We start from the raw sequence: 21,996 nt of genomic DNA on the forward strand, positions 1-21,996 counted from the left end.
CATGGTCAAGTTTACTTCTATATAGTCCATGTCCATTGAGAATTATATTTTTTTATGTACAGCAAGCTGGCGGACACTTTCTTGCTTCTTATCTATGAACGGCTGCTCGTCCCAAAACGACCGTCTATTTCGTGTTGCCGCTCGTAAACCTGAGATATGGCCGCACTTCTCTCACATCAGAGAACTTCTTCTTCGCATCCTCCGTGGTCACGGACGGGGGAACTATCACATCATCGCCGGGTTGCCAGTCAATGGGAGTTGTCACGCCCTTCTTGTCACCAGTCTGCAAACTGTCGATGACCCGAAGTACTTCAGCAGAGTTCCGGCCCACAGATGCAGGATAGAGCATGACCAAGCGAATCTTCTTTTGCGGATCAATGATGAAAACGGCCCGGATGGTGAACGCAATGCCCTTCTGATCAATGTTGCTCAAGTCTTGCTGATCCACCATATCATAGAGAAAAGCCACCTCCCTGTCCGCGTCCGCAATGATGGGGAATTGTAGGCTGGTGTTTGATATGTCATTGATATCCTTGATCCATGCATCATGGCTGCTGAGGTCATTGGCACTCAGCCCGATCATCTTTACTCCTCTTTTCTCGAACTCATTGCGCATCTGCGCAAAGGCACCAAGCTCCGTCGTACAGACGGGCGTGAAGTCTGCAGGATGACTAAACAGAATCGCCCATGACCCGTCAATGTATTTATGAAAGTCCATGTCGCCATGTGTAGTCTTTGCTTGAAAGTTAGGGGCTGTTACTCCTAACCGCAGACGAGGCTGTTCTCTTGCAGGCGCGGCATACCCGCGACGGAAATGTGCAGACAACGAGCCTCTCTGTTTCGAGGCGGGGACGAGCTGAGAGCGCAACACCGGCGTAAAGGAGCGGAGGAAGGATCGAGAAGATGAAGAAGCCATCTTGATACGAGTCTCTGATGTTGAACACCAGATCAGAGGTTGAGTTGTCTATTTGATTCGAAAAGAGAAACAATCAAAATAGAGACCTCACGCAATCCTGGTCTGATATTTTTCGACTTCTTCTTTGCCAAAAGGTCTTCTCCGACAATGGCGTCATTCACCGATCGGATAGCAGCACTACTAGTACTCCCAAAACATGTCTTTATCTAAACACCGACCAGGGTGCTGGTTCACTGACTCGAGGTCGGACCACAAAGATTATAGCAGAACTTTCACAGAGGGCCTCATGACCCTCAGATAATCGATCGACATTGGATGCTTCACTGGAGCATCACACTGCACAAGCAGAATGCACGCTTCTTATACAAAACGCACCATCATCACACCGGGACTCCTCTCAAGAATCTCCATTCATAAGCCGGGTGTCAATCAAGATGCCACTTTTCATTAGACATCAATTCCAAATTCTTCAACCAAAGGCCCTCTTGCTGGCTTGTCAGTGACCAAATCTCCAGCCACCTTCCAGTCTCATACGTTCTCGCTGTTCTCGATCTGCTCTCACTTCCTCCAGTGTCAACCCGTCTCCGCTCAGTGTCCAGTTGGCACTGCTGGTGCGGTCTCGCAGTCGCTTCAATCGGTCTTTATTGCCTTTCGAGAAAATCTCCTCCATCTTCAGTGGTGCTATTGGCCCAAACACAGCATCTCCATCCATACCCTCTTGACGAATGAGCTGCTCGGTGAGATGTCCCGGAGTCGCCCAGTCAGGGATCGGGAATGCGTTGCCTTCATCGTCAGAGTCTTCGTCCTCTGAATCGGTGGGGATTTCAGGTAGATTGATCGCATCTCCGTTCGGATACTGAGGTGAGGACTTGACCGTCTGAATCGTCTTCTGCTGCATGATCGAGACTGGTGTCTTTGCTGGTGGCGGTGGGTTAGCTCCATCCGCAAAAGGAATCTTCCCGCCCGTGGCGTATTGTTGCATCTGTGGCGGAGCTGCACGAGACGGGGGTTGCGGGAATTGGCCCATGTGGCTAGACGGTTGTGCCTGTGTGTAGCTGCTGTGGTTGAAGATCGACGCTTTCTTTCCCAGGTGTGACTGCCGAATGGGAGCCCCGGACACGACTGGTCGAGCTGCCGGCTCGACGTTGCTCTCCTCGTCAGTCTTGCGTCGCTTCGAATCACCTTGGGCTAGGCCAGCACCTCCATATTTGGAGGCTTGAGGCCGGCCAGCCTCTTCCTCCAGAGGCCGCTTCGCTGGCTTAGCCGGATTGGTGGGCAACGGGTGATTGATTAAAGAGCGGGCAGCATTTTGGCCTGCCAGCCGAGAGGGGGGTCTCGCTTGAGCCTGTCATGGTTAGTTGGCACGTAGATTCACCAAATCTTTGAGTACTTACAGCATCGGTTGCAGCACGTTCCAGACGCTGCTGCTCCGCTTTCCGAGCTGCCTCCTGACGCTTGCGTTCAATGGCTTGCTGTTGAGCTTGCCTCTTGGCTTGCTCGGCTGCAACACGTTCCCGCTCTCGCTTCTCCGCCTCTGCTCGCTGCTTCTGCTCTTGCTTACGAGCCTCCTCTTGTTGAGCAGCTCGTTTGCGCTCAATCTCTCGTTTTTGTTCAAGCTTTCTCTGGGCTTCACGTTCATCCTGCTCCTTCTTACGTTCGGCTGCAAGAAGAGCTCTCGGTTTTGGTGGTTGGCCGTGGACGGATGATTTCAAGGCTGTGGACGTGGCAGATTGTAGCGAAGCACTACTGACCTTCTTGTTCAGGCCAGGCCGCTTAGGCTCGGCGGTCAGGGAATCTGGTGCATTTGATGGGGCCTGCGACGAGCCAGCAGGTATTCGCTGCGATAAAGTGCCAACCCGGATAGACACAGGTGCAGGCTTGGCTTTGTTGACAGGCGGTTCTCTTCCGGGTCGTAGTGGCCGTGTCGTTTTGCCTGTTGGGGGTGCTGACTCGATGGGTTCTTGATTATTCTGTTCTTCGAGGTGACGCTTCGGGCTCAGGTAGTTCGACTGCTCGTTTCGACTGGACTCCACTGTCTGTTGTTGCAGTTGTTTTTGTTCTGCAACCTTCCGGCGCTCTTGCGCGCGCGCTTGTTCAAGTTGGTCGTCCATTCGCTGCTTCAGGTGCGTCTCTTTCTCCTTTCGCTTCTCCTCCTTTTCTCTCTCGGTCGAGCTGCGAGTCTTCCTTCCCTGCTTAGGAGGACTTGATGGCAAAGGTTTGTCCTCGAGGAAACCGTTGAGGTTCGGGTACATGCCTGGCATTGCACTTGCCGCCATTCGTATAGAATTGGGAGAAAGAGTCTCAAGCTTGGCCGCTGCAGACACACTCGCACTGGTGGTAAAGAGCCCCTTCGCCGTCTTCATGATTGACTGTAGCTTCGATTTGGACGCGCTCAAATCAAGGTAACGTTTGGGTGATCCTTGCGGAGTAGTCGTGGAATGTGCAGGATTGGAGACTGAAATCGACTTTGCAGGACTGGGCGGCGGTGCCATTGCCGCCTTGGCCGGCGAGGCAAGGGTCGCCGTTGATGCCGACTTTGTATGACAATAGCCAGGCCTGATTTTACCAGGGCTGGGAGACATTCTCACAGGACTTCTCATACGTTCTTCGTGAGCGACCAATTCCGGAGCACGCATATAAAACTCCTCCTCTTCGTCGGACTCGTATTCATTGTTAGTAGTCATACTTTTCGCGGGAGACGATCTGGCTGCGTTAGGGGAAGTCAATGGCTTGATCCAGTCGTCGTCATCGTCGTTCCCTCGCTGATATGTTCTAGCTGTTTCCTCAGCTTGCTCGGAGGTTTCCTGCTGTCTCATCGCGCCCAGTGTCGCAGCCGAGGGTATCGATTTCGAAGGTCTCGGGGCCGGGGCCTGGCCTAGCATGTCAATCTTTTCATGCAGCCTTTTCGTCGACGATTTAGAGTAGTTTTTCGCTGTCTGGGTGTCCTCATCAGAGTCGTCTGTCCTCAAAATCTTCACATTCTCGTCATCATCTTCATCACCGCCATCGTCATCGTCATCAACATCTTTCATCTCTACATCCTTAATGTGCTTTCCACTAGGTGGCTGCTCAGCATGACTCGAAGTTGCAAGTTGCCTCGAAGAGCTGGCTGAAACCTGGCGTGACTGCTCGACATGACTTGTTCTTGATATTCTGGCTCCAATGCTGGTTTTCATAGGTTCTCTCGCAGGCAAGGCGGCAAAGGTCAAGCTGCTCTTTCTCACCAAGGGCCGGTCCGGTGTTGATTCATCTGACGGCGATCCAATTTCATCAAAATCAGGGTCGACATCTCTTTGTCGCTCTTGAAAGGCAGCATTCTGATCACGTTCATCATCAAGGATCAGTGGATCCTCTGAGTGATGCTCTTGCGCTGTGCATTCCACGTTCGCCATTCTTGTAGTCTGATCTTCCTTTGCGGAGTGAAATGAACCTTCGGTAGTCCTATGTTCTGTCTCTGCAGCGTCTTCCATGTGCTCCTCCATAATATCATTGTTATCTGACCTCTGTATATTGTGGATTGGGGATGTTGGGACCATCTGCGACTTCTGATCGAAGTCTGTGTCTTCTTGACTTGAGCCATGATAGCCCGAGTCGGTTTGTGATCTCACAACAGCGGGGTAATGTTGTTCAGGACGGTCTGTGGCGATCTCGAAGCGGAGTCTGTTCTGGCTCATTCGTTTGGGTGGACTCGGTCGCGGTATTGGTTTCGACGAGAAGACGTCGCTAAGCGGCTGAATGCAAGTGTTAGCGGTTGTAGGAATTACGCTCGAGATAGACATACTATTCGTGCATCCTGGGCATTGCGCTTTCTGGCCGTGCGAGGAGTCTTTCCTTTCAGCTTTCCAGGTGTTTTGAAGACATTGGCCACATCACTGTTTTCGATCAGCTGCATTGTAAACACATTGGTTATGAGGCATACAGTTGACTTCCACTAAAGATCTCGCACATATGCTCGTTCAGCCATTCTAGCTGATGTTGAGCAGGGTATATCACTTCCTCCTTCTCAGTTTGCAGTAGTTGTACCGCATTTTCCTTCTCTGCGGAGATCCATGCCGTAGACCCGACGGCGGCAACCTTGGAAGCCATGGTGAGATTCGCAACAACGCGTGATGAAGCGGATTCCCAATGTCCAAGGATGCTATCGAAGCTTCTCCAATCTAATTTCAGTTGTGTGGGAGATTAGCATTGCTGAAGTGTCGAGGAGTTGAATGTACTGAACATTGAAGAAACAGTCCTTGTTTTGATCTCTCAACACTCGCTACCCGTTTGAGTTAGCGTGAGTTTGAAGGTGAGCGTTATCACGTGATTAGTCAAGTATCTTGGCATAATGACCGCTGCCTCATTTCTCCGAGTGAGCATCCCAGCGACTGCTCTTGTGTAAGTATGGAGACCTCCATCACTCCGATTCCCACGAAACTCTTACTCTCCAGCGTTTATGTCCATTAGTAACCGCAAACTCATGAAAGATTCCTGGTCTAACTTGTACGTAAGTAAGATGCGCACGGATGCGACAGGCACTTTGCAGAAGCGGCGAGGCTACACTCCGTCCTATCGTCATTGGACGCGATTGATCGGAGGCTATTCCAAGGTTGGTCTGGCGTCGAGATTTAGCCAGAATGTTTCCGAGAATCGCTGCGATGGCGTCTCGAAATCAGCATATTCATTTCCGAGACGCTAAAACAAGCTTGGAGAAGTACTGCGATCTCGGAGTTCTCCAAAGTATACATTAGCCTCTTACCTCGTGCTTCTGCACAATGACATTGAGATCTTGCGCTTTGCATCCATCTTGACTGAGCTCAATTATTGTGATATCGAGCAAACGACACCTATTCGTTCGGTATGGCCTCGAAGCATTCCGCTGCGCGCATCGCGTCGCAGTTCTCCCAAAGATGTGCATCCAACCTCGCCTCTGGACCTCGGCTGTGTCCTCGACTGGCGAGGAACCAAGGGCAGAGGCATTTCTCAGCTAGTAGGAATAGCCGCATCATGGAGATGAGTGGCTTTACAGAAGAGCAGTTGACCGTCCGAGATGCCATTCAAAGGATCTGTGCTCAGTTTCCCAATGAATACTGGCAACAACATGACCAGTCAGAGACTGATCCTAAGGAACTGCATGCTGCCCTTGCAGCAGATGGGTGGCTTGGTATCGCACTTCCGGAGGAGTTTGGCGGGGCTGGCCTAGGCATTTCAGAGGCGACAATGATGCTGCAGACGATATCACAATCTGGCGCTGGCATGGCAGGTGCTCAATCAATACACGCAAATGTCTATGCCACGCAACCTCTGGCGAGATTTGGCAACAAGGAACAGCTCGAATCAACCATACCAAATATCATCAACGGCAATTGGAGGGTCTGTTTTGGTGTTACCGAGCCCAACACTGGTCTTGACACTTTGAGGCTGAAGACCACGGCGACCAGGAAGGGCGACAAGTATATCATCACTGGTGAGTCCCTCGGCTTCCTCCTGTGTAATCTTTGTCCTTGGCCGGTGTTGCTCCTGTGAAGGATGTCCCCCGCATCTCCGGAGCAGCCTTAAGTCCCCTGAGGGCTGCAAAACTCTGAGATTCGAGCATCACAGCTAACCCGGAGACATAGGCCAGAAGATCTGGATTACTTGCGCTCAGGTCGCTTCGAAAATGATTCTTCTTGCGAGAACGACGCCTTTAGAAGAGGTGAAGAAACCAAGCGAAGGTTTGTCAATGTTCTGCATTGATATTGACCGGTCCAACCCCGCTCTGGAGCTCAAGAAGATCAAGAAAATGGGTGGGCGAGCTGTGGATGCAAATGAAGTCTTCTTCGATCACTATGAGATTCCAGCGAACACGCTCATTGGAGAAGAAGGTCAGGGTTTCAAGATCATTCTACATGGCATGAATGCCGAAAGATGTCTGCTTGCTGGAGAGGCTCTTGGCCTTGGGTATGCTGCCGTGGAGAAGGCGTCTCGTTACGCGAAGGATAGGGTTGTTTTCGGTCGGCCAATTGGCAAGAACCAGGCGATTGCCCACCCGCTTGCTGATGCATACATGAACCTGGAAGCAGCAAAATTGGCTACTTATCACGCGGCACGACTATATGACCGAAGCAAGACGGACAAATCCATCACTCCACATGCAGTGGGAGTGGCCTGCAACAGCGCCAAATATATTGCAGCGGAGGCCGCCTTCAAGGCTTGCGAGCGGGCGGTCATGACTCATGGAGGAATGGGTTATGCGATGGAATATGATGTCGAGAGATATTTGAGGGAATGCTTTGTGCCTAGGATTGCACCAGTCAGTCGGGAGATGATATTGAACTTTGTTAGCGAGAAGGTGCTGGAGTTGCCACGGAGTTATTGATCAAATCTTTCTGTCTATGTCCTCAGGCGCGCCATCCACAGAAAATGACTACAATATCTCGGGAAAGACCTCATCATCGCATAGTTGGTACGGAGTACCTGGTCACATTCAAGCATGTACAGTATGGCAAGGCTGTGAAGGAGATTGCGGGGGAATTCTGAATAAAAATATTCGCCCCGCATCACGAAATTCTTCCTGCGCTTCTTATTGTGTAGACCCAATCGATTCCAATTCCTACCATTGCAAGATCATTCCACGAATACTATGTCGCGCATAGAAGAACTGCCTGATGACTTTGACGAGACTCTTAACCTCAACGAGGCGCCCAGTGCGCCCTCGATTGAGGAACTCTACGAGCAGCACCTCTCAGGACCCGGGGAGAATCTTCTTTCGTCCAAGAGTTTTGAGGAGATTGTGCAGGACATGAGCAAAACTCCACTCTTTATGAACAGTCTTGACGAAGCGACTACCGACGGTACGCTGGACTCCACTACTGCTCATGCGCTTGGCTGAGCAAAGTGTCGCAGATGGAGAGAACGTGATGATTGAGGCTATCAAAGCCTTACAGTATGAGGGCACCAAGTCAGAAGTCGCCCAAGGTTTTAAAGAGCGTGGTAACGAAATGGTTGCGGAAAAGCATTGGGGCGATGCCAAAGAGTTCTACACGAAAGGCATTGCAGTATTGACAGCCAAGGGCGAGGACAAATGGGACAAGCCCAAAGACATGGCGGAGGAGGAGAAGCAGCGGCTCACGTTGGAAGAGCAGTTATATGTCAATCGAGCGCTGTGCAATCTCGAACTGAGTAGGTCCTGCTGTGGGACTGAGGATATACTTGCTGACGACGCAGAAAACTATCGATCGACCACATTAGACTGCGCTGCCACTCTGCGCATCAATCCCTCGAACATCAAGGCTCATTTTCGGTCGGCGTCCGCTCTGTTCGCCTTGGACAAGGTTCTCGAAGCACTGGATGTGGCTTCGCGTGGCATCAAGATCGATCCGGATAACGCCGCATTGAAGAAACTGCTAGGCCAGATAAGAGCTCGAGCAAAGGTGAAAGAAGAGCAGGACCGAAGACGATTAGCCGAGCAGAAGAGGAAGCGGCAAGAACAGCTGGTCCTGGAGGCTGCTCTAAAGGCGAGGAATATACAACTTCGAGGATCAAAACATGCGCCAAACCTGGAAGATGCAGTCATAAGATTGTCGCCAGATCCTCTGTCGCCAAAGAGTCTTCTAGAGTTTCCAGTAATGCTGCTGTATCCGATGCACAATCAATCGGATTTCATCAAAGCCTGGGCCGAAAAGGACGCCATCGCCCATCACTTGAGCTACATCTTGCCACTGCCATGGGACAAGGAAAATGCGTACAAACAATCCACGGTTGATTGTTACATGGATACGGTCGGTGGCGGGCTGATGAAGATCGGCAAGAAATTGACACTGCTGGAGGCGCTGTCGAACGGAAAGACGGAAATCGTGGACGGGCTGGTTAGGATATATGTGGTGCCGGTCTCGCTGGCATCGCAGTGGATAGACGAAGTGAAGCGAAAAAAGGGCAAATAAATGGCTCTGAAGTACCATTTTCAACCTTTCGGCTTTGTTGAATGTACAGGAACAAAAATGAGTTGGTAGAACCCAATCAAACGACGTGCGTTCAGTCTCCTTAATGGAGTTGCTGTCTTATTCGGGCCTTTCCGGTTGTATCACACAAACAGCCCACAGATGCCACCACTCGTCCAATTTTGATGAAGCTACCACACGCTATTCAAACCAGCCCATCCGTCGTCGGCCTGTCATCAATCCTCCATCCCCCCTGTCCTGCCTTTTCGCTTCAGGATAGTCGACTAGCGGCATTCAATCCTGGTCGGACCCGTTTCTTCCTCACGGACCCACGTCTGTTTGGCTTCGTTTTGGCTTCCGGCTAGCTGCAGAGTGCCACTCACTCCAGTCTAAACACAATCGACCGCACAGGCACGCCTTTTGCAGCAGGGCTCCTTCGAGGCTATTGCATGCTCTCAGCTTCACGATTGTTAGCTCAAACCGCCAATCAAGCCTCGCTAGACCATCATGAACAACCCCGCACTGCCAATGTATGGTTCTCAGAGCCCAGGATCCTACGCTTTCAACAATCCCCAGGCGGGAGGCGCCTTTTCCACCTCCCCTGGACCCCCCTTCGACCATGCCCAGACTCCATTCCAACCTGGCATGATACCAAACCACCTGCAGAGACCATCCCACCCTCAGCATACGCAGCAGCCCATCTACCAGCAGAATCCGGGGCAAATTGGTGCCTTTCCCCAGTCTAATTATAGCCCTCAATACCAAGGTGAGCAGACTCATCATCGTGAGCACCGCTCCACGCTGTTGCTCATTGCGCCAAACCAGGCTGATTCGGTAGCAGGTTATCCTACAAATGGACCGTCACCCGTCCCAGTGACTCAAGCAGCAAGCCAACCTTTCCATCCTTCCCAGTCCCAAAGATCAACCCCGACTCCTCAACCGCAACCAGTGACATCTGCGTCGGCTGATATGAACATGGCGGTCAACATGGGACTATCAGCGCAACCGAATGCCAGTCTCGCTCAGCAAGCGCAAATGCAAAAGGCGGCGCAAATGGCACGCAATACCCCACAGCATCAGCAACAACAACAGCCGCAACAGCCACAGCCACAACAGCAACAACAGACAGGAGGAGGGCCGTCTCTTTCCCCCCAGTCAGCCGCTCGAGAGCGAGCAAGAGTTTCCGTTTTGCTGGAGATAAACACGCATTTGTTGCAAGAGGTGGTCTCATTGCAGGCGCAAGGAAAGGCAGGCACTACAGCGAATCAAGGACAACAATCACCGACCTCTCCTACATCTGCCACAGACCCGTCCAATGCCTTGAACAATAGCCCTGGTGAACGGCCAAAATCTGCGGGTGGACCGGGGTCGAGTGCTTCGAAACCAGCGTCCCAGGAATATGCAGATTGCATGCGCCGGTTACAGGCAAACCTATCCTACTTGGCTGCAATAGCGGACGCGAAAAAGAAAGTCAATGGCGCCATACCCAGTGGGCCCGCAATCATGGTGCCACCGCCGCAGGTGCCTCACGTCCATGATCTATATAAGAAGCTAAATTCTCTGTTTCCAGAGGCCGGCCAGTCTGCGGTGAACAAAGCTCTTGCAGCATCACAGAAGCAGAATCAGAACCCGGGCGCCAATCCTCAGCAATCTGCTCCAGTGTCGGCTCAAGGCTGAATTTAAGAGTTCCTCCATCCATTTCAGGGTGCATTATAGGAGACCAGCGCGCATGCTTACCAATGGGGACCGCAGTCTTTGCCACACTGACAACAGACAAGACTTGAGCGAGAGTTGGCGTCATGCCTCTGGCGACATCGGATCCTGCCCTCAAACCGTGTTGATAGGCCGATTTAGCCATCCACAGTCGGAAGGAATTCGATAGACCTAGTCCAATGCGCCAGGAGTCATTGCTCGAGAACACCGATGGAAGGTTAGGTGTCATGTGCGGCATGTTTCTGGAGCTGATGCGACCCTCCGATTGCCCGAGAAGCAGACGGATATTTCGCCCCAGGACTCTGTGTGTATTCTCAGACAAAAACTGTGGGTTGCAGAAGAGAGATAAGTGGTATTTATGAAGAGGCGGCCTCATCCTATTACTCTTCAGGAGATAGGTTACACATGTGTATGGGCTGGGTGGTAAGTAAAGATTGTGGATGAGGTGGAGCCAAGCATAGCGACGGAGAGGCAAAGGCGGGTGCAGGTCATATAACGTGTTTCTACTGAGTGCTATTTAGAAGCAAGGTGATTGTATTTAATGGTGCCAATAGTATGGAGTATGCAAGGCTGAACATAAGGCACCACGGTACCTACCAGGTTTGTTCATTGAAGTTCGCCAAGACCAAGAGACGTATCATTTGTCGCCGCCAAAGCTTCCAATTGCCTGCGTCAGGCTCTGCAAACAAGCGCAGCCTTGTGAACCTGAGACTGTCAATGACTTGCTTTTTTTGTTGATTCTTCTAATCAACACTCACTTTGTCGCTTTCATTCTGAATGATACCCAGTATCTGCCCCAAACAGATCAGGGCATCTTTTTTACAGTATTGTAATACTCTCTTCAAAACCGCTTCCTCTCCTTTGACTGCGCAACGGCCCTTTGCATACTCTCCAGGGACTCTACTGTCCTCTTTGCAAACCCGGCCTCGATTTTCCACAGCACTTCTAGCGTACAAGCCTGCGTCTATCCGTCCGGTGTCGTCTCTATCCGCCCACCAACTGCAAGCTTTTCTACCCTTTGCCGCCAAACACCGTCCTGCTTCAACCATGGCGGCCAATGGCGAAGCTCGCCCCAAACGAAGAAGTAGTCCAATATCCGCCATCGAGAGACCTAAAAAGCAGTTGAAACAAGAGAATGGAGTTCCAACGCCGGGAGATGCGACTCCACAGAATGGCTCGGTCTACGATATCGAGGCCGCCTCAAATCTTGTCCCCATCATCAACAGTCTTTCAGCCGCGGGCGACTCTCCGGAGTGGCAGGCTACAATAGAACGGGTGATCAAGAGCGTGGTTTCTATACATTTCTGTCAGACCTGTTCTTTTGATACCGATCTGTCCACCTCGAGTCAGGCTACTGGGTTTGTGGTGGATGCTGAAAATGGGTACATTTTGACAAACCGCCACGTTGTCTGCGCCGGCCCCTTCTGGGGTTACTGTGTCTTTGATAACCATGAGGAGTGTGACGTCCGGCCTGTCTATCGCGACCCCGTCCACGATTTCGGTATCCTGCAGTTCGACCCCAAGGCCATCAAATATATGCAACTCCAGGCACTTACGCTGCAGCCCGAGTCTGCTAAAGTCGGTGTCGAAATCAGAGTGGTCGGAAATGACGCCGGTGAAAAGCTCAGCATATTGTCGGGGGTGATCAGCCGATTAGATCGCAATGCTCCCGAATATGGTGAAGGTTATTCTGATTTCAATACCAACTACATACAAGCGGCTGCGGCCGCAACTGGCGGGAGCTCCGGTAGCCCTGTCGTCAATCTAAACGGCAATGCGGTCGCCCTGCAGGCAGGTGGTCGTGTTGACGGTGCTGCTACTGATTATTTCCTCCCACTTGACAGACCTTTGCGGGCACTACAGTGTCTGCAACAAGGCCTGACTATCACCCGAGGAACCATTCAAACTCAATGGATGCTTAAACCATTCGACGACTGCAGAAGATTAGGCCTCACACCCAACTGGGAGTCGGCGATGCGCAAAGAATTTCCTAAGGAGAACAGTATGCTTGTCGCCGAGATTGTACTGCCTGAAGGACCTGCCGACAACAAGATCCAAGAAGGAGACGTCTTGATCAAGGTTAATGGCGAACTTCTGAACTCGTTTGTCAAGCTGGACTCAATTCTGGACTCTAGTGTTGGAGCAAAGATTGATCTTTTGTTCCAACGTGGAGGAGATGATCACGAGGTAACGCTCGATGTTGGGGACCTCCATGCGATCACACCCGATCGATTTGCCGCCGTAGCTGGTGGAAGCTTTCACAATCTATCATACCAACAAGCACGATTGTATGCAATTGCCTGTAAAGGCTTGTATGTGGCTGAAGCGGCAGGATCCTTCAAGATGGACAACGCCCTTTCTGGCTGGATCATCGACACGGTAGACCAAAAGCCAACGCCAGATCTAGACACGTTCATCGAAGTCATGCGAAACGTCCCCGACAAGTCACGAATCGTCATTTCATATCGCCATATCCGAGACCTTCACACGAGAGCTACCAGTATCATTCACATCGATCGCCATTGGCACCAGAGGATGAGGCTAGCTGTCCGAAACGACACAACAGGTCTGTGGGACTTCAAAGATTTGGGAAAACCCATTCCGGCCCTGCCTCCCCAGCCTAAGTCAGCCGATTTTGTCCAGCTCGACGACCTACCCGCAGCTGCCGACATTGTTCGATCATTTGTCAAGGTGTCCTGTTACATGCCTGTCAAAATCGATGGATATCCACAGGCTCGGAGAACCGGATTTGGACTGGTGATCGACGCGGAGAAAGGCTTGGTAGTCGTGTCGAGAGCCATCGTCCCGTACGATCTCTGCGATATCACTGTTACCGTTGCGGATTCGATTCAGATTGAAGCAAAGGTGATCTTCCTTCACCCGCTTACCAATTACACGGTGATCCAGTACGACCCGGAATTGGTGCAAGCACCCGTGCAGAGCGCGCGTTTAGCGACAGAGATGATCAAGCAAGGAGCAGACACAATCTTCGTTGGATTCAACCAAAACCATAGAATAGTGGTTGCGAAAACAACAGTAACCGACATCACAGCTGTTGGCATTCCAGCAAATGCTGCCGCTCCCAGATACCGAGCAGTCAATCTAGATGCAATCACTGTTGACACTGGCTTGTCATCTCAATGTTCGTCTGGAGTGCTGATTGGGTCAGATGGCGCGGTCCAGGCTCTCTGGCTCACCTACATGGGCGAGCGAAGCCAGGGCAGTCATAGAGACACGGAATATCATCTCGGTTTGGCTACCAGTATGATCCACCCGGTGATTGACCAGATTCGAGCTGGAATTATTCCCAAGCTACGGATCCTTAACATGGAGTCGTATGTGGTACAGATGGCACAATGCCGGATCATGGGAGTGTCTGATGAATGGATCAAGAAGGTTGCCAAAGCTAATCCCTCTCGGCACCAGCTGTTCATTGTGAGGAAGGTAGACTGTGGTCCAGCCAATGGCCCTGGTGATGGCCAATTGCTTCAAGAAGGAGACATTATCCTCACTCTCAACGGCCAACTCATCACAAGAGTTTCGGACTTCGACATCATGTATGACAAAGAATGGCTTGATGCATTAGTGGTGCGAAAAGGAAAGGAGGTGCAACTCCGAGTGCCAACTGTGCCCACCGAGGATTTAGAGACGGCACGGGCTGTGGTCTTCTGCGGTGCTGTCCTGCAAAAGCCGCATCATGCTGTGCGTCAACAGATCAGCAAGCTTCATTCCGAAATCTACGTCAGCGCCCGAAGTCGAGGCTCCCCAGCATACCAATATGGACTCGCTCCAACCAATTTCATCACTCATGTCAATGGGGTGAAGACTCCAGATCTTGATGCATTCGTCAATGAGGTGAACAAGATCGACGACAACACGTACTTCAGACTGCGGGCAATGACCTTTGACAATGTGCCGTGGGTGGTGACGATGAAAAAGAACGAGCACTATGTAAGTTGCAGGGAGAAGTTGAATGTGACAGCTGCTAATTGTTTGGACAGTTCCCCATGTCTGAATACGTCAAAGATCCAGGTGAACCGAGTGGATGGAAGATTGTCTCACACAAGAAAGCCGGGACTAAGGATGACGGAGCCCCAGTGATTGCTGAAGCAATGGATGAAGAGGCTGCAGAGGTCTCGGGTGATGAGGGTCCTGACCCGACGATGGATTCAATATTCTAGGCGTTGGATAGACCAGTGTGCCAGTTGTAGCAAAGTAGAGGCGGACACGGATAGCCCTGAGCCTTTAATAAAAAAGCCACGAGGAGGTTATGATCTGATGCCAAGCTTTATCACATGTCAGAACTTCGGATGCCCTGCTCGAGAGTTCGACTGGGTGACTGGCAATGATGAAATAATTATGGCATATCCACAATATCCAAAGGCATCGGAATCAATGAGGCGAGAATCTTCTGGTTGCCCCAAACAGAGTTCCACCCACCAGAGACACGTATAATAAATGTACTGTAGTAGAGGGACTTGACGGTTGCGAGCGGAAGAACAGGCAGAATAATTGTTCCTGGGATGGCGTGACCCATCGGTGGTAAAGATAAATTTATGCCACAGTGTCCATTGAATAAACAACCAAGAGATACTCGTACTGTGATACGGTTCTGATTGAATGTGCACGCGACCAATTGTCTAGAAAAGGAGGCAGCAAACGGCAAAGCAGGAGTGACGAAGGAAACGGAGCCAGTCACAAGCAGCCTGATGAGCCTGTTTCTCCGGGTGAAATCACAGCTCCCACTGCCTCCCAGTCACCGACCAGTCACCCACTAGTCACCTACCAGTAGTAACTCGGCGGGTGTGGGCAAGTGCAAGTGCAGGTGCTGGTTGCGTCAGAGGCAGCAACTACGCAACGCCAGACACAACTTGGCCCATGATGGCCCCGTCCCAAAACTGCACCAAGTTTCCTTGCACAACTATTTCCTTCGAACACCTTGACACCTCCTCTTTCTCTTTTTCCACCTTCACTTCAATCACTTCCTCCAGCCTTTGGTTTGTTCTTCTGGTCTCTAGCCAACCTTTGATCCTTGTCCTCATCAGAATCACCACCTCCTGTCATTGACCGGAGCTGCTCGTTTAAACATCACCTGTCCAGGAAAAGCCATACCTCTCCTGTCCCACAGACGCAACCATGTCTCACGGCGACTTCAACGCATCCACGGATCTTCCGTCTCATACAGACATGTCACAGACCACCAACGATACCTCTGCTCCAGCTTCCACTATAAATGGCACGCAGCTGAAGGACACAATGGTCAACAGTAAGGTACGTGGATGACCTGGAGCTTTAATCATCACATCATGCATCAGTGCTAACATGAATATAGACTCGATTTTCCCTTCATATCTCCAGGCACTAATTCCTCGCAGACGCAGCTGCTGCCGTCAACACTGTGCAAAATCACCCCATCACCCAAAATATTGTCAATGGTAGGAGCAATGAGTCGGGAAAATTCACACAAACGCTGAAATCAGTCCCAGGTCCGGTTGCAACTTCAGTCAAGAATGAGGCTGGCGCAACTGCATCCGAGTTCAGTGATCTTGCTGGTTCTCGTCAACCTCCATCCTACACTGCCGCCAATGACACTCCATTGACTCGTAGGAAATCCCAATCCGAGAGATTGTGTGCAATTCTGACACTGTAGCAGATTATCATTCCTTCTTCTACACCTTGTTGAGCGTGAGTATCAACGGCCCCCAGTTTTGAGCAGGACTGACAATCCGTAGTGGAAGAACAAGCGAGCCACCGGTGTCACCTTTGTCGCTGCCGTTACCTTTATCTTCGCTTGCCGCTACCTCCCCATCCTCCGCTATATGCTGAAGATCACTTGGATGACTCTTGGTGGTATGTTGGACCCCAATTGCGGGTGGAAAAGAAATAAATTGACATGGACAACAGTTGTCACGCTTGCCGAGGCTTCGAGCAAAGCTCTCATGGGCTCCAGTGTCGCAGGCACTGTTCGACCTCGGCGATACTACAAGCTCCCCAAGGAAGCTCTCGAATCCTCTCTCGATGACCTCGAAAATCTCATCAACTTCTTCGTCATTGAGGGCCAACGTATTGTCTTTGCAGAGAACGTTCCGGTCACCGCAGCTGTGAGTGAAACCTGCTCTACTTTCCAACAACGGACTGACCTTGTTAGGCCTTCTTGTCTGCATTCGTGACCTACTACTTGATCAAGCTGCTTCCGTTCTGGGGGTTGTCGCTCCTCTTCACCTGCGTCATTTTCCTCGGTCCATTGATCTACATTGAAAACAAGGAGATGATCGACGCTCAGCTCGAGAACGCCGGAAACATCATCGGCCATCAAACCAGTCAGATCAAGGATTTGACTGCGCAGCATACAAGCAAAGGTCTCGAGACGATGAAGCAATACACCGGGACGGCTACTGCGAAGGCTCAAGAGATGGTCGGAAGTGCCAGACAGAAGATTCCATCCCCTACCACAACCACTGGCAAAGCCCCAGTTCAGGAGGGTGACTTTCCGTCGGCTCCGAAGACCGACTTCCCTGCAACTTCTGTGGAACACAAGCCAGAGACTGCGACCATGCCTAGCGCACAGGCGAACTACGCATAGGCTAGGCGAAATCAACCACACGTACCTTCTGTAAGCGATCGGTTGTTTGACATCATGGTTCACGACAGCAAGACATGAACACGGACAAGTGCATGAAGAGCACTGGGAAAGGCAATGTGCAGAACGACGTCTCCACAGTAGGAGAGCTTGTAGCGGAGTGATGTTGAGCGACAAACAGTACTGTTGGCTCTGAGGACTCACTCACCTCGGAATGCCTAACTGGGGGTGAGAGAGGAAGGGGAGCAGACTTGGTGACTTTGTTCAGTTGTGGAAAGGGTGCAGCAAGACGAATAACCCTCTTCAACTTCGTTTGTATGATAGACAACCAAGTATGATTTTGAGCATTCAGGAATAGCATGCTTATTGGTTTTTCGAACACGCCCCGATACCATCTCCTATCTTCCAGGTCTACATGTCCTCTGACCGTGAAAAGCCGCCTTCGCAGTCTACTCTATCTAGTACTCGCAAAGACATTACTTACGCAACTGGAGATAAGGGTCACGTCTCTGATCCAGCCCTGTATACAGTAGGGTGAGTAGGGAACGCCATGCCTTCGTTGCATCCATGACGCGCTGTTGCAAAGTCTTTTAATAATAAGAGGTCGATGAGCAACGAGGGCATCTTGTGCTTGGCAAGGCCGGACGGAGACACGCCGCCTCTCCTCCATCATCTGACTCTAAGATTTGATTCTCCTCTCGGCATCCCACTACACTTGGTTATTCATGTTCCGAGTCGATAGCACAGTGGTCAATACCGAGTCTTTCACTCTCGGGATATATCAGTAGTTCCCCAGCCGGACGATCTACAGGAGCTGCGTCCTGAACGGGCCCGCTCGAATATGCTTCGCAATTTGTTATTGACTCGCCTACGAGCAACGCAGTATGGGTAACGTCTCGAAACCGGGAGTTTCATAGGAACGGCAAGTACGGCGACCAAGATTGATCTGTTGAAGTCGCCATCATCACTCTTTCCCGACAGCACGCCCTCCTGCCACTCGATATGTCTCGTGTGAGCAGGTGCTACTGCGCTCGGAACGACAAAACATACGTGCCAGGCAAACAAATCCTTTTAATTCAGAGACATATCCGATCACGTTGAATATGCTGCATTTCTTCATTCGCTCATCTATTCAGCTACAGACTTAACTAATATCCACAATTTGAACCACAAGCTCGAGCACGAGAAAATTGATATCAAATTCCAGGCTTCGACTCCCGTGGCTCTCGACCGCAGGAGTAAAACCATACATTCGACATATCAGCCTCTTCGATATTTTCTCCCGCGTCGCCTGCTACAGCTCTCGAAACCCTCGCTTTGTCGCAAAAGTGAGCGCCCATCGGACACGTGGAAAGTTGGAACGAAGGACATCAGCATAGCCGCGGCTACCACCGAGATCGAGAACGTTGGTTGTACACCAACCTTTATAACCAGGCCAGGGGTCGCTTGCTATGTGCATCGACTGGGAAAAGGTGCGCAGCTGCGGATTCGGCATTCCTCCAACGCTTTGTTCGGTCAATAGGGAGCCGGTTATCACAGCATCAGCTCCTGGGAGTCTCTTTGCAGGTTGAGGCTCTCAGTCGAAATTGTTGGCACAGTTAAACAACTAACTGCTGGAGAGCGACGATACACCAAGTCCACTACCAACATCGAAAGTAGAAGAAACGTTACTGCGTGCTACAGTCACCAACCACACCACAGCAAATTATCCATCATGTGCACGCAACTCGTGAGGATATTGCGCTGCGGATGTGCCAATGTCACGTTCAGCTCCTGTGATTTTTTTGAGTCCGACGGTCACCCGATCACCGTACACTCATTCCAATCCGCTGTACTGGAGTGCTACGAGTGCCGGAGAAGTCTCTACCGACCAATACCTCTTCAACCTCTTCAAAGAACTCCTTCAACTCCAGTTGATGGACCAGCAGAAGAGACTATGGACGTATTTCCGGGCAACGAATTCCAGCAACTAATTGAAAGAGCGCTGAGGGCGGCTCTTAAGTGGCGGCCAGACAGCAGCTAATGTATTGAATTGGACAAGAGGCCTCATGATGGCTTGTGACGCCAACAGAGGAGACAGTCGGCAGGACGAATCACACTTGTAGAACGGCAGGCGTGGACACATGATATGTGGTTCTGGATGAGCTACCAAGAGGTGGTTGGGAATTTTGTTTTGCTCTTTGAATGAATACAAAAGCCGCTGAAAAGCCATTCGGTCCCCACCTCCCTCATTGATGCAAATCTTGCTGGAAACGATGACTAGAATGCGGCATTATTGGGATGTTGTTCGACCTCGATGTGCAACTCTGGAGCGGCTCTTTTCTTCACAGGGAATCCCACCTCACAGCCTGACTTTTTGCTTTATATCTCGACAATGTCTCTTCAATATCTCTGTCCCACAAGTCTTACCATATCCCACCACTCTCGAAGCAGCATATTCCTGTGGACAGGGTTACGTCTCTCACGACGAAGTGTTTCTCCTCCTCTTCACAACCTCGCCCTTTCTCTCTCATCCTTGACAACAACGCCCTTCTTCCCGCTCTTGCCCATGTCCCTCAGAACTCTCCGCAGAATTTTCCCACTGGGCGATTTGGGAATCTCATCGACGACTTCGACCTCGGTGATCCACTTATGCCGCACTTTCTTGTCCTGGACGTACTTGATCAGGGCCTTCCCAACGGCCTCGGGCTGATCTCGTTTCGACTGCTTCAGCACGACATAGGCCTTGGGCCGCTCACCGGAATAGTCATCTGCAATACCGAGGACTGCCACATCCTCGACATCAGGGTGTCCGAGGAGCAAGTCCTCCAGTTCGGCGGGCGCCACACCAATGCCCTTGACCTTGATCATCTCCTTCAGGCGATCGGTGATGGTGATCAGGCCTTCCTCGTCCATGCAGCCGATGTCTCCCGTGTGTAAGAAGCCGTCCTTATCAAACGTCTCCTCTGTCGCGCGCTTGTTGTTCAAATATCCCATGACAATCTGCGGCCCGCGCGCCCAAATCTCGCCGGGCTCGTTCAATCCGCACTCCTTGCCCGTCTCGGGGTCTACAATCTTGACCTCGGTGCTCGCCACGACCGTGCCCACCCGAGTCGCATACTTGTAGTCGTACTTGTCGGGCGGATGCGTCGTGATGCAACTACAGCTCTCGGTCATGCCGTAGCCCTGCTTGAACCCGGTGCCGGGGAACTTCTTCTTCAACAAGTCGAGAATCTCGGCGGACAGAGGAGCCGCGCCTGACGAGAGGCGCTTGACGCTGGAGAGGTCGTACTTAGCCATGGTCTTCTCGTCGCGCACCATGCGGATCAGGATCGGCGGCACGAGAAGCATCTCCTCGAGCTGGTACTCCTGCACGGTGGCGAGCATCGAGTCCATGCTGAAGGCGGGCAGCATGTACACGTTCGCATTCAGCAGCACGGGGAGATGCAACTGGTGCACCAAGCCCGTAATGTGGAACAGCGGCAGCACCGCGAGGATCCGGCGCAGGGTGTCGGGCGAGATCTGCCGAACCTGCAGACACTGCGCAATGACGTTGCCGTGCGCGATCATGACGGCCTTGGGCAGGCCCGTGGTGCCGCTGGAGAAACTCAAAAAGCCGCACACGTCTTTGTTCTGCTTACCAGCGGGCAGGCGGAACTGCTCGATCTGCCCGGCCGAGCCGTACGATTTACCTACTTCGATCAGCTCGGACATGGTGGTGAAGCCGTCCATCTTGCCCTCCAGAAGGAAGACGTGACTCTGGGGGATGCCGGCGTTCTTGGCGGCGGCGGCGGCGACGGCCATGCTGCCCGGCACGGTGAACAGGAACTTCGCCTCGGCGGTGCGCAGGGCGTAACTCATCTCCTCGACGTTGTACGCGGGACTGGCGCCCGAGACGACGCCGCCGGCTCGCAGGGTGCCGAACATGGCGCACGGGTACCATACCGTGTTCGGAGAGAAGAGGGCGACCGTCTGGCCTTGCTGGAGGCCGTACTCTTTCACCAGGGCGGTAGAGAGATGCGTGGTGTGCGTTTTCAGGTCGGTGTAGCTAAGATGCTGCTCTCTCGGTTGGATTAGTATTTTGTACAGTTGTACAGCCTAGCTTGTAGCTTGCAGCGGTGTTATGGATGCTCTAGCAAAGAGGAGGGGAGTTTTGAAGAAGAAAGGCCAGCAGTAGTAATAGTGGATGTGAAGAACAAGAGAACAGGGAGAAGTCGAGGTGAAAGAGTACCTCTTTCGTAATGGCGTTCGTGAAGCCTTTGATCTCTTCGGGCCTGAAGTTGCGGAGTGGACTGTACTCGGAATCGAACAGCCATGTCCACACGGGGAGATGCCATGGCACTGCAACATGAAAAGGTCAGTGGAAGGATCACTTCCCGTAGTGGGACGGTATACTCCCGTATGGAAGTAGACCATGAGTAATACGCACTCTCAATGGGAGGTTGTGAGGACTTGAAGATAGGCATGGCGCCGGCGGGGGACGTTCTAGCTCTGTTACAGTAGTTACTGTTGTGTTTTGGGGTTGGTTACGGGACTGGTGCGATGATGGTAGATCGCGGCTGCTAGCTGAGGAGAAATGAAAGACGGGAATAATAGTGAAATAGTTGTCAACGATCGCTTCACACGAGAGTAGAGGATTGCCCCGGACGAAAGCTATGTACAGCTCGTCGGACCTTTTACACAATAGTCCTTCATCCTCGGGACATGAGTACGAGTAGCAGCCTTCGACGTCAGTAGCAGCCGCATCCTCGGTACAAACGCCTGATGCGGAGTCACCCACAGGTGCCCACATACTTGGCAAGGCTGCGAATGGCTACGGTAGTGCCCGGATCACGTGCCATATGTGGGGTTGACGAGGCTGAAGATTGCCCGCCCATCGGGATGCCCATCACAATACGTAGTAGACTCGA

The 21,996-nt window shown here is 51.7% G+C and overlaps 8 protein-coding genes across 10 annotated transcripts; 5 read left to right on the forward strand and 3 right to left on the reverse strand.

The window, feature by feature from the left end:
- Positions 1-5: 5 nt before the first annotated feature.
- Positions 6-997, reverse strand: PV05_04244 (uncharacterized protein). The gene has a single exon (XM_013460636.1). The coding sequence runs from the start codon at positions 914-916 to the stop codon at positions 125-127; it is 792 nt and encodes a 263-aa protein (XP_013316090.1). The 5' UTR covers positions 917-997; the 3' UTR covers positions 6-124.
- Positions 998-1,140: 143 nt separating this feature from the next.
- On the reverse strand, positions 1,141-5,117 carry PV05_04245 (uncharacterized protein). Its single transcript, XM_013460637.1, has 4 exons — positions 4,836-5,117; positions 4,698-4,788; positions 2,311-4,647; positions 1,141-2,261 (listed from the first exon to the last, which is right to left on the reverse strand). Exons 1-4 carry the CDS (start codon positions 5,000-5,002, stop codon positions 1,413-1,415), a joined length of 3,444 nt encoding a protein of 1,147 aa, XP_013316091.1. The 5' UTR covers positions 5,003-5,117; the 3' UTR covers positions 1,141-1,412.
- A 563-nt stretch (positions 5,118-5,680) lies between these two features.
- On the forward strand, positions 5,681-7,396 carry PV05_04246 (uncharacterized protein). The gene is made up of 2 exons (XM_013460638.1): positions 5,681-6,362; positions 6,514-7,396. Exons 1-2 carry the CDS (start codon positions 5,756-5,758, stop codon positions 7,251-7,253), a joined length of 1,347 nt encoding a protein of 448 aa, XP_013316092.1. The 5' UTR covers positions 5,681-5,755; the 3' UTR covers positions 7,254-7,396.
- A 76-nt stretch (positions 7,397-7,472) lies between these two features.
- Positions 7,473-8,907, forward strand: PV05_04247. 2 transcript variants are annotated; one of them, XM_013460639.1, is made up of 3 exons: positions 7,473-7,728; positions 7,781-8,056; positions 8,102-8,907. In XM_013460639.1, exons 1-3 carry the CDS (start codon positions 7,518-7,520, stop codon positions 8,815-8,817), a joined length of 1,203 nt encoding a protein of 400 aa, XP_013316093.1. In that variant the 5' UTR covers positions 7,473-7,517; the 3' UTR covers positions 8,818-8,907. The 2 variants fall into 2 exon arrangements, with proteins under 2 accessions (XP_013316093.1, XP_013316094.1); XM_013460640.1 differs by having other exon boundaries at positions 7,473-8,056.
- Positions 8,908-9,074: 167 nt separating this feature from the next.
- On the forward strand, positions 9,075-11,120 carry PV05_04248 (uncharacterized protein). The gene is made up of 2 exons (XM_013460641.1): positions 9,075-9,580; positions 9,656-11,120. The coding sequence occupies exons 1-2, from the start codon at positions 9,322-9,324 to the stop codon at positions 10,489-10,491; spliced, it is 1,095 nt and encodes a 364-aa protein (XP_013316095.1). The 5' UTR covers positions 9,075-9,321; the 3' UTR covers positions 10,492-11,120.
- Positions 11,121-11,260: 140 nt separating this feature from the next.
- Positions 11,261-14,839, forward strand: PV05_04249 (Pro-apoptotic serine protease nma111). Its single transcript, XM_013460642.1, has 2 exons — positions 11,261-14,478; positions 14,529-14,839. The coding sequence occupies exons 1-2, from the start codon at positions 11,305-11,307 to the stop codon at positions 14,706-14,708; spliced, it is 3,354 nt and encodes a 1,117-aa protein (XP_013316096.1). The 5' UTR covers positions 11,261-11,304; the 3' UTR covers positions 14,709-14,839.
- A 287-nt stretch (positions 14,840-15,126) lies between these two features.
- PV05_04250 (uncharacterized protein) lies at positions 15,127-17,488 on the forward strand. Its single transcript, XM_013460643.1, has 7 exons — positions 15,127-15,793; positions 15,903-15,962; positions 16,014-16,130; positions 16,181-16,212; positions 16,260-16,377; positions 16,432-16,628; positions 16,676-17,488. The coding sequence occupies exons 1-7, from the start codon at positions 15,664-15,666 to the stop codon at positions 17,108-17,110; spliced, it is 1,089 nt and encodes a 362-aa protein (XP_013316097.1). The 5' UTR covers positions 15,127-15,663; the 3' UTR covers positions 17,111-17,488.
- Positions 17,489-19,237: 1,749 nt separating this feature from the next.
- Positions 19,238-21,801, reverse strand: PV05_04251. Of its 2 annotated transcripts, XM_013460644.1 has the most exons (3): positions 21,516-21,801; positions 21,318-21,427; positions 19,238-21,142 (listed from the first exon to the last, which is right to left on the reverse strand). In XM_013460644.1, exons 1-3 carry the CDS (start codon positions 21,550-21,552, stop codon positions 19,595-19,597), a joined length of 1,695 nt encoding a protein of 564 aa, XP_013316098.1. In that variant the 5' UTR covers positions 21,553-21,801; the 3' UTR covers positions 19,238-19,594. The 2 variants fall into 2 exon arrangements, with proteins under 2 accessions (XP_013316098.1, XP_013316099.1); XM_013460645.1 differs by having other exon boundaries at positions 19,238-21,427.
- Positions 21,802-21,996: the final 195 nt, after the last annotated feature.

The sequence above is a fragment of the Exophiala xenobiotica genome (assembly GCF_000835505.1).
Source record: "Exophiala xenobiotica strain CBS 118157 unplaced genomic scaffold supercont1.3, whole genome shotgun sequence".
Classification (NCBI taxonomy): domain Eukaryota; kingdom Fungi; phylum Ascomycota; class Eurotiomycetes; order Chaetothyriales; family Herpotrichiellaceae; genus Exophiala; species Exophiala xenobiotica.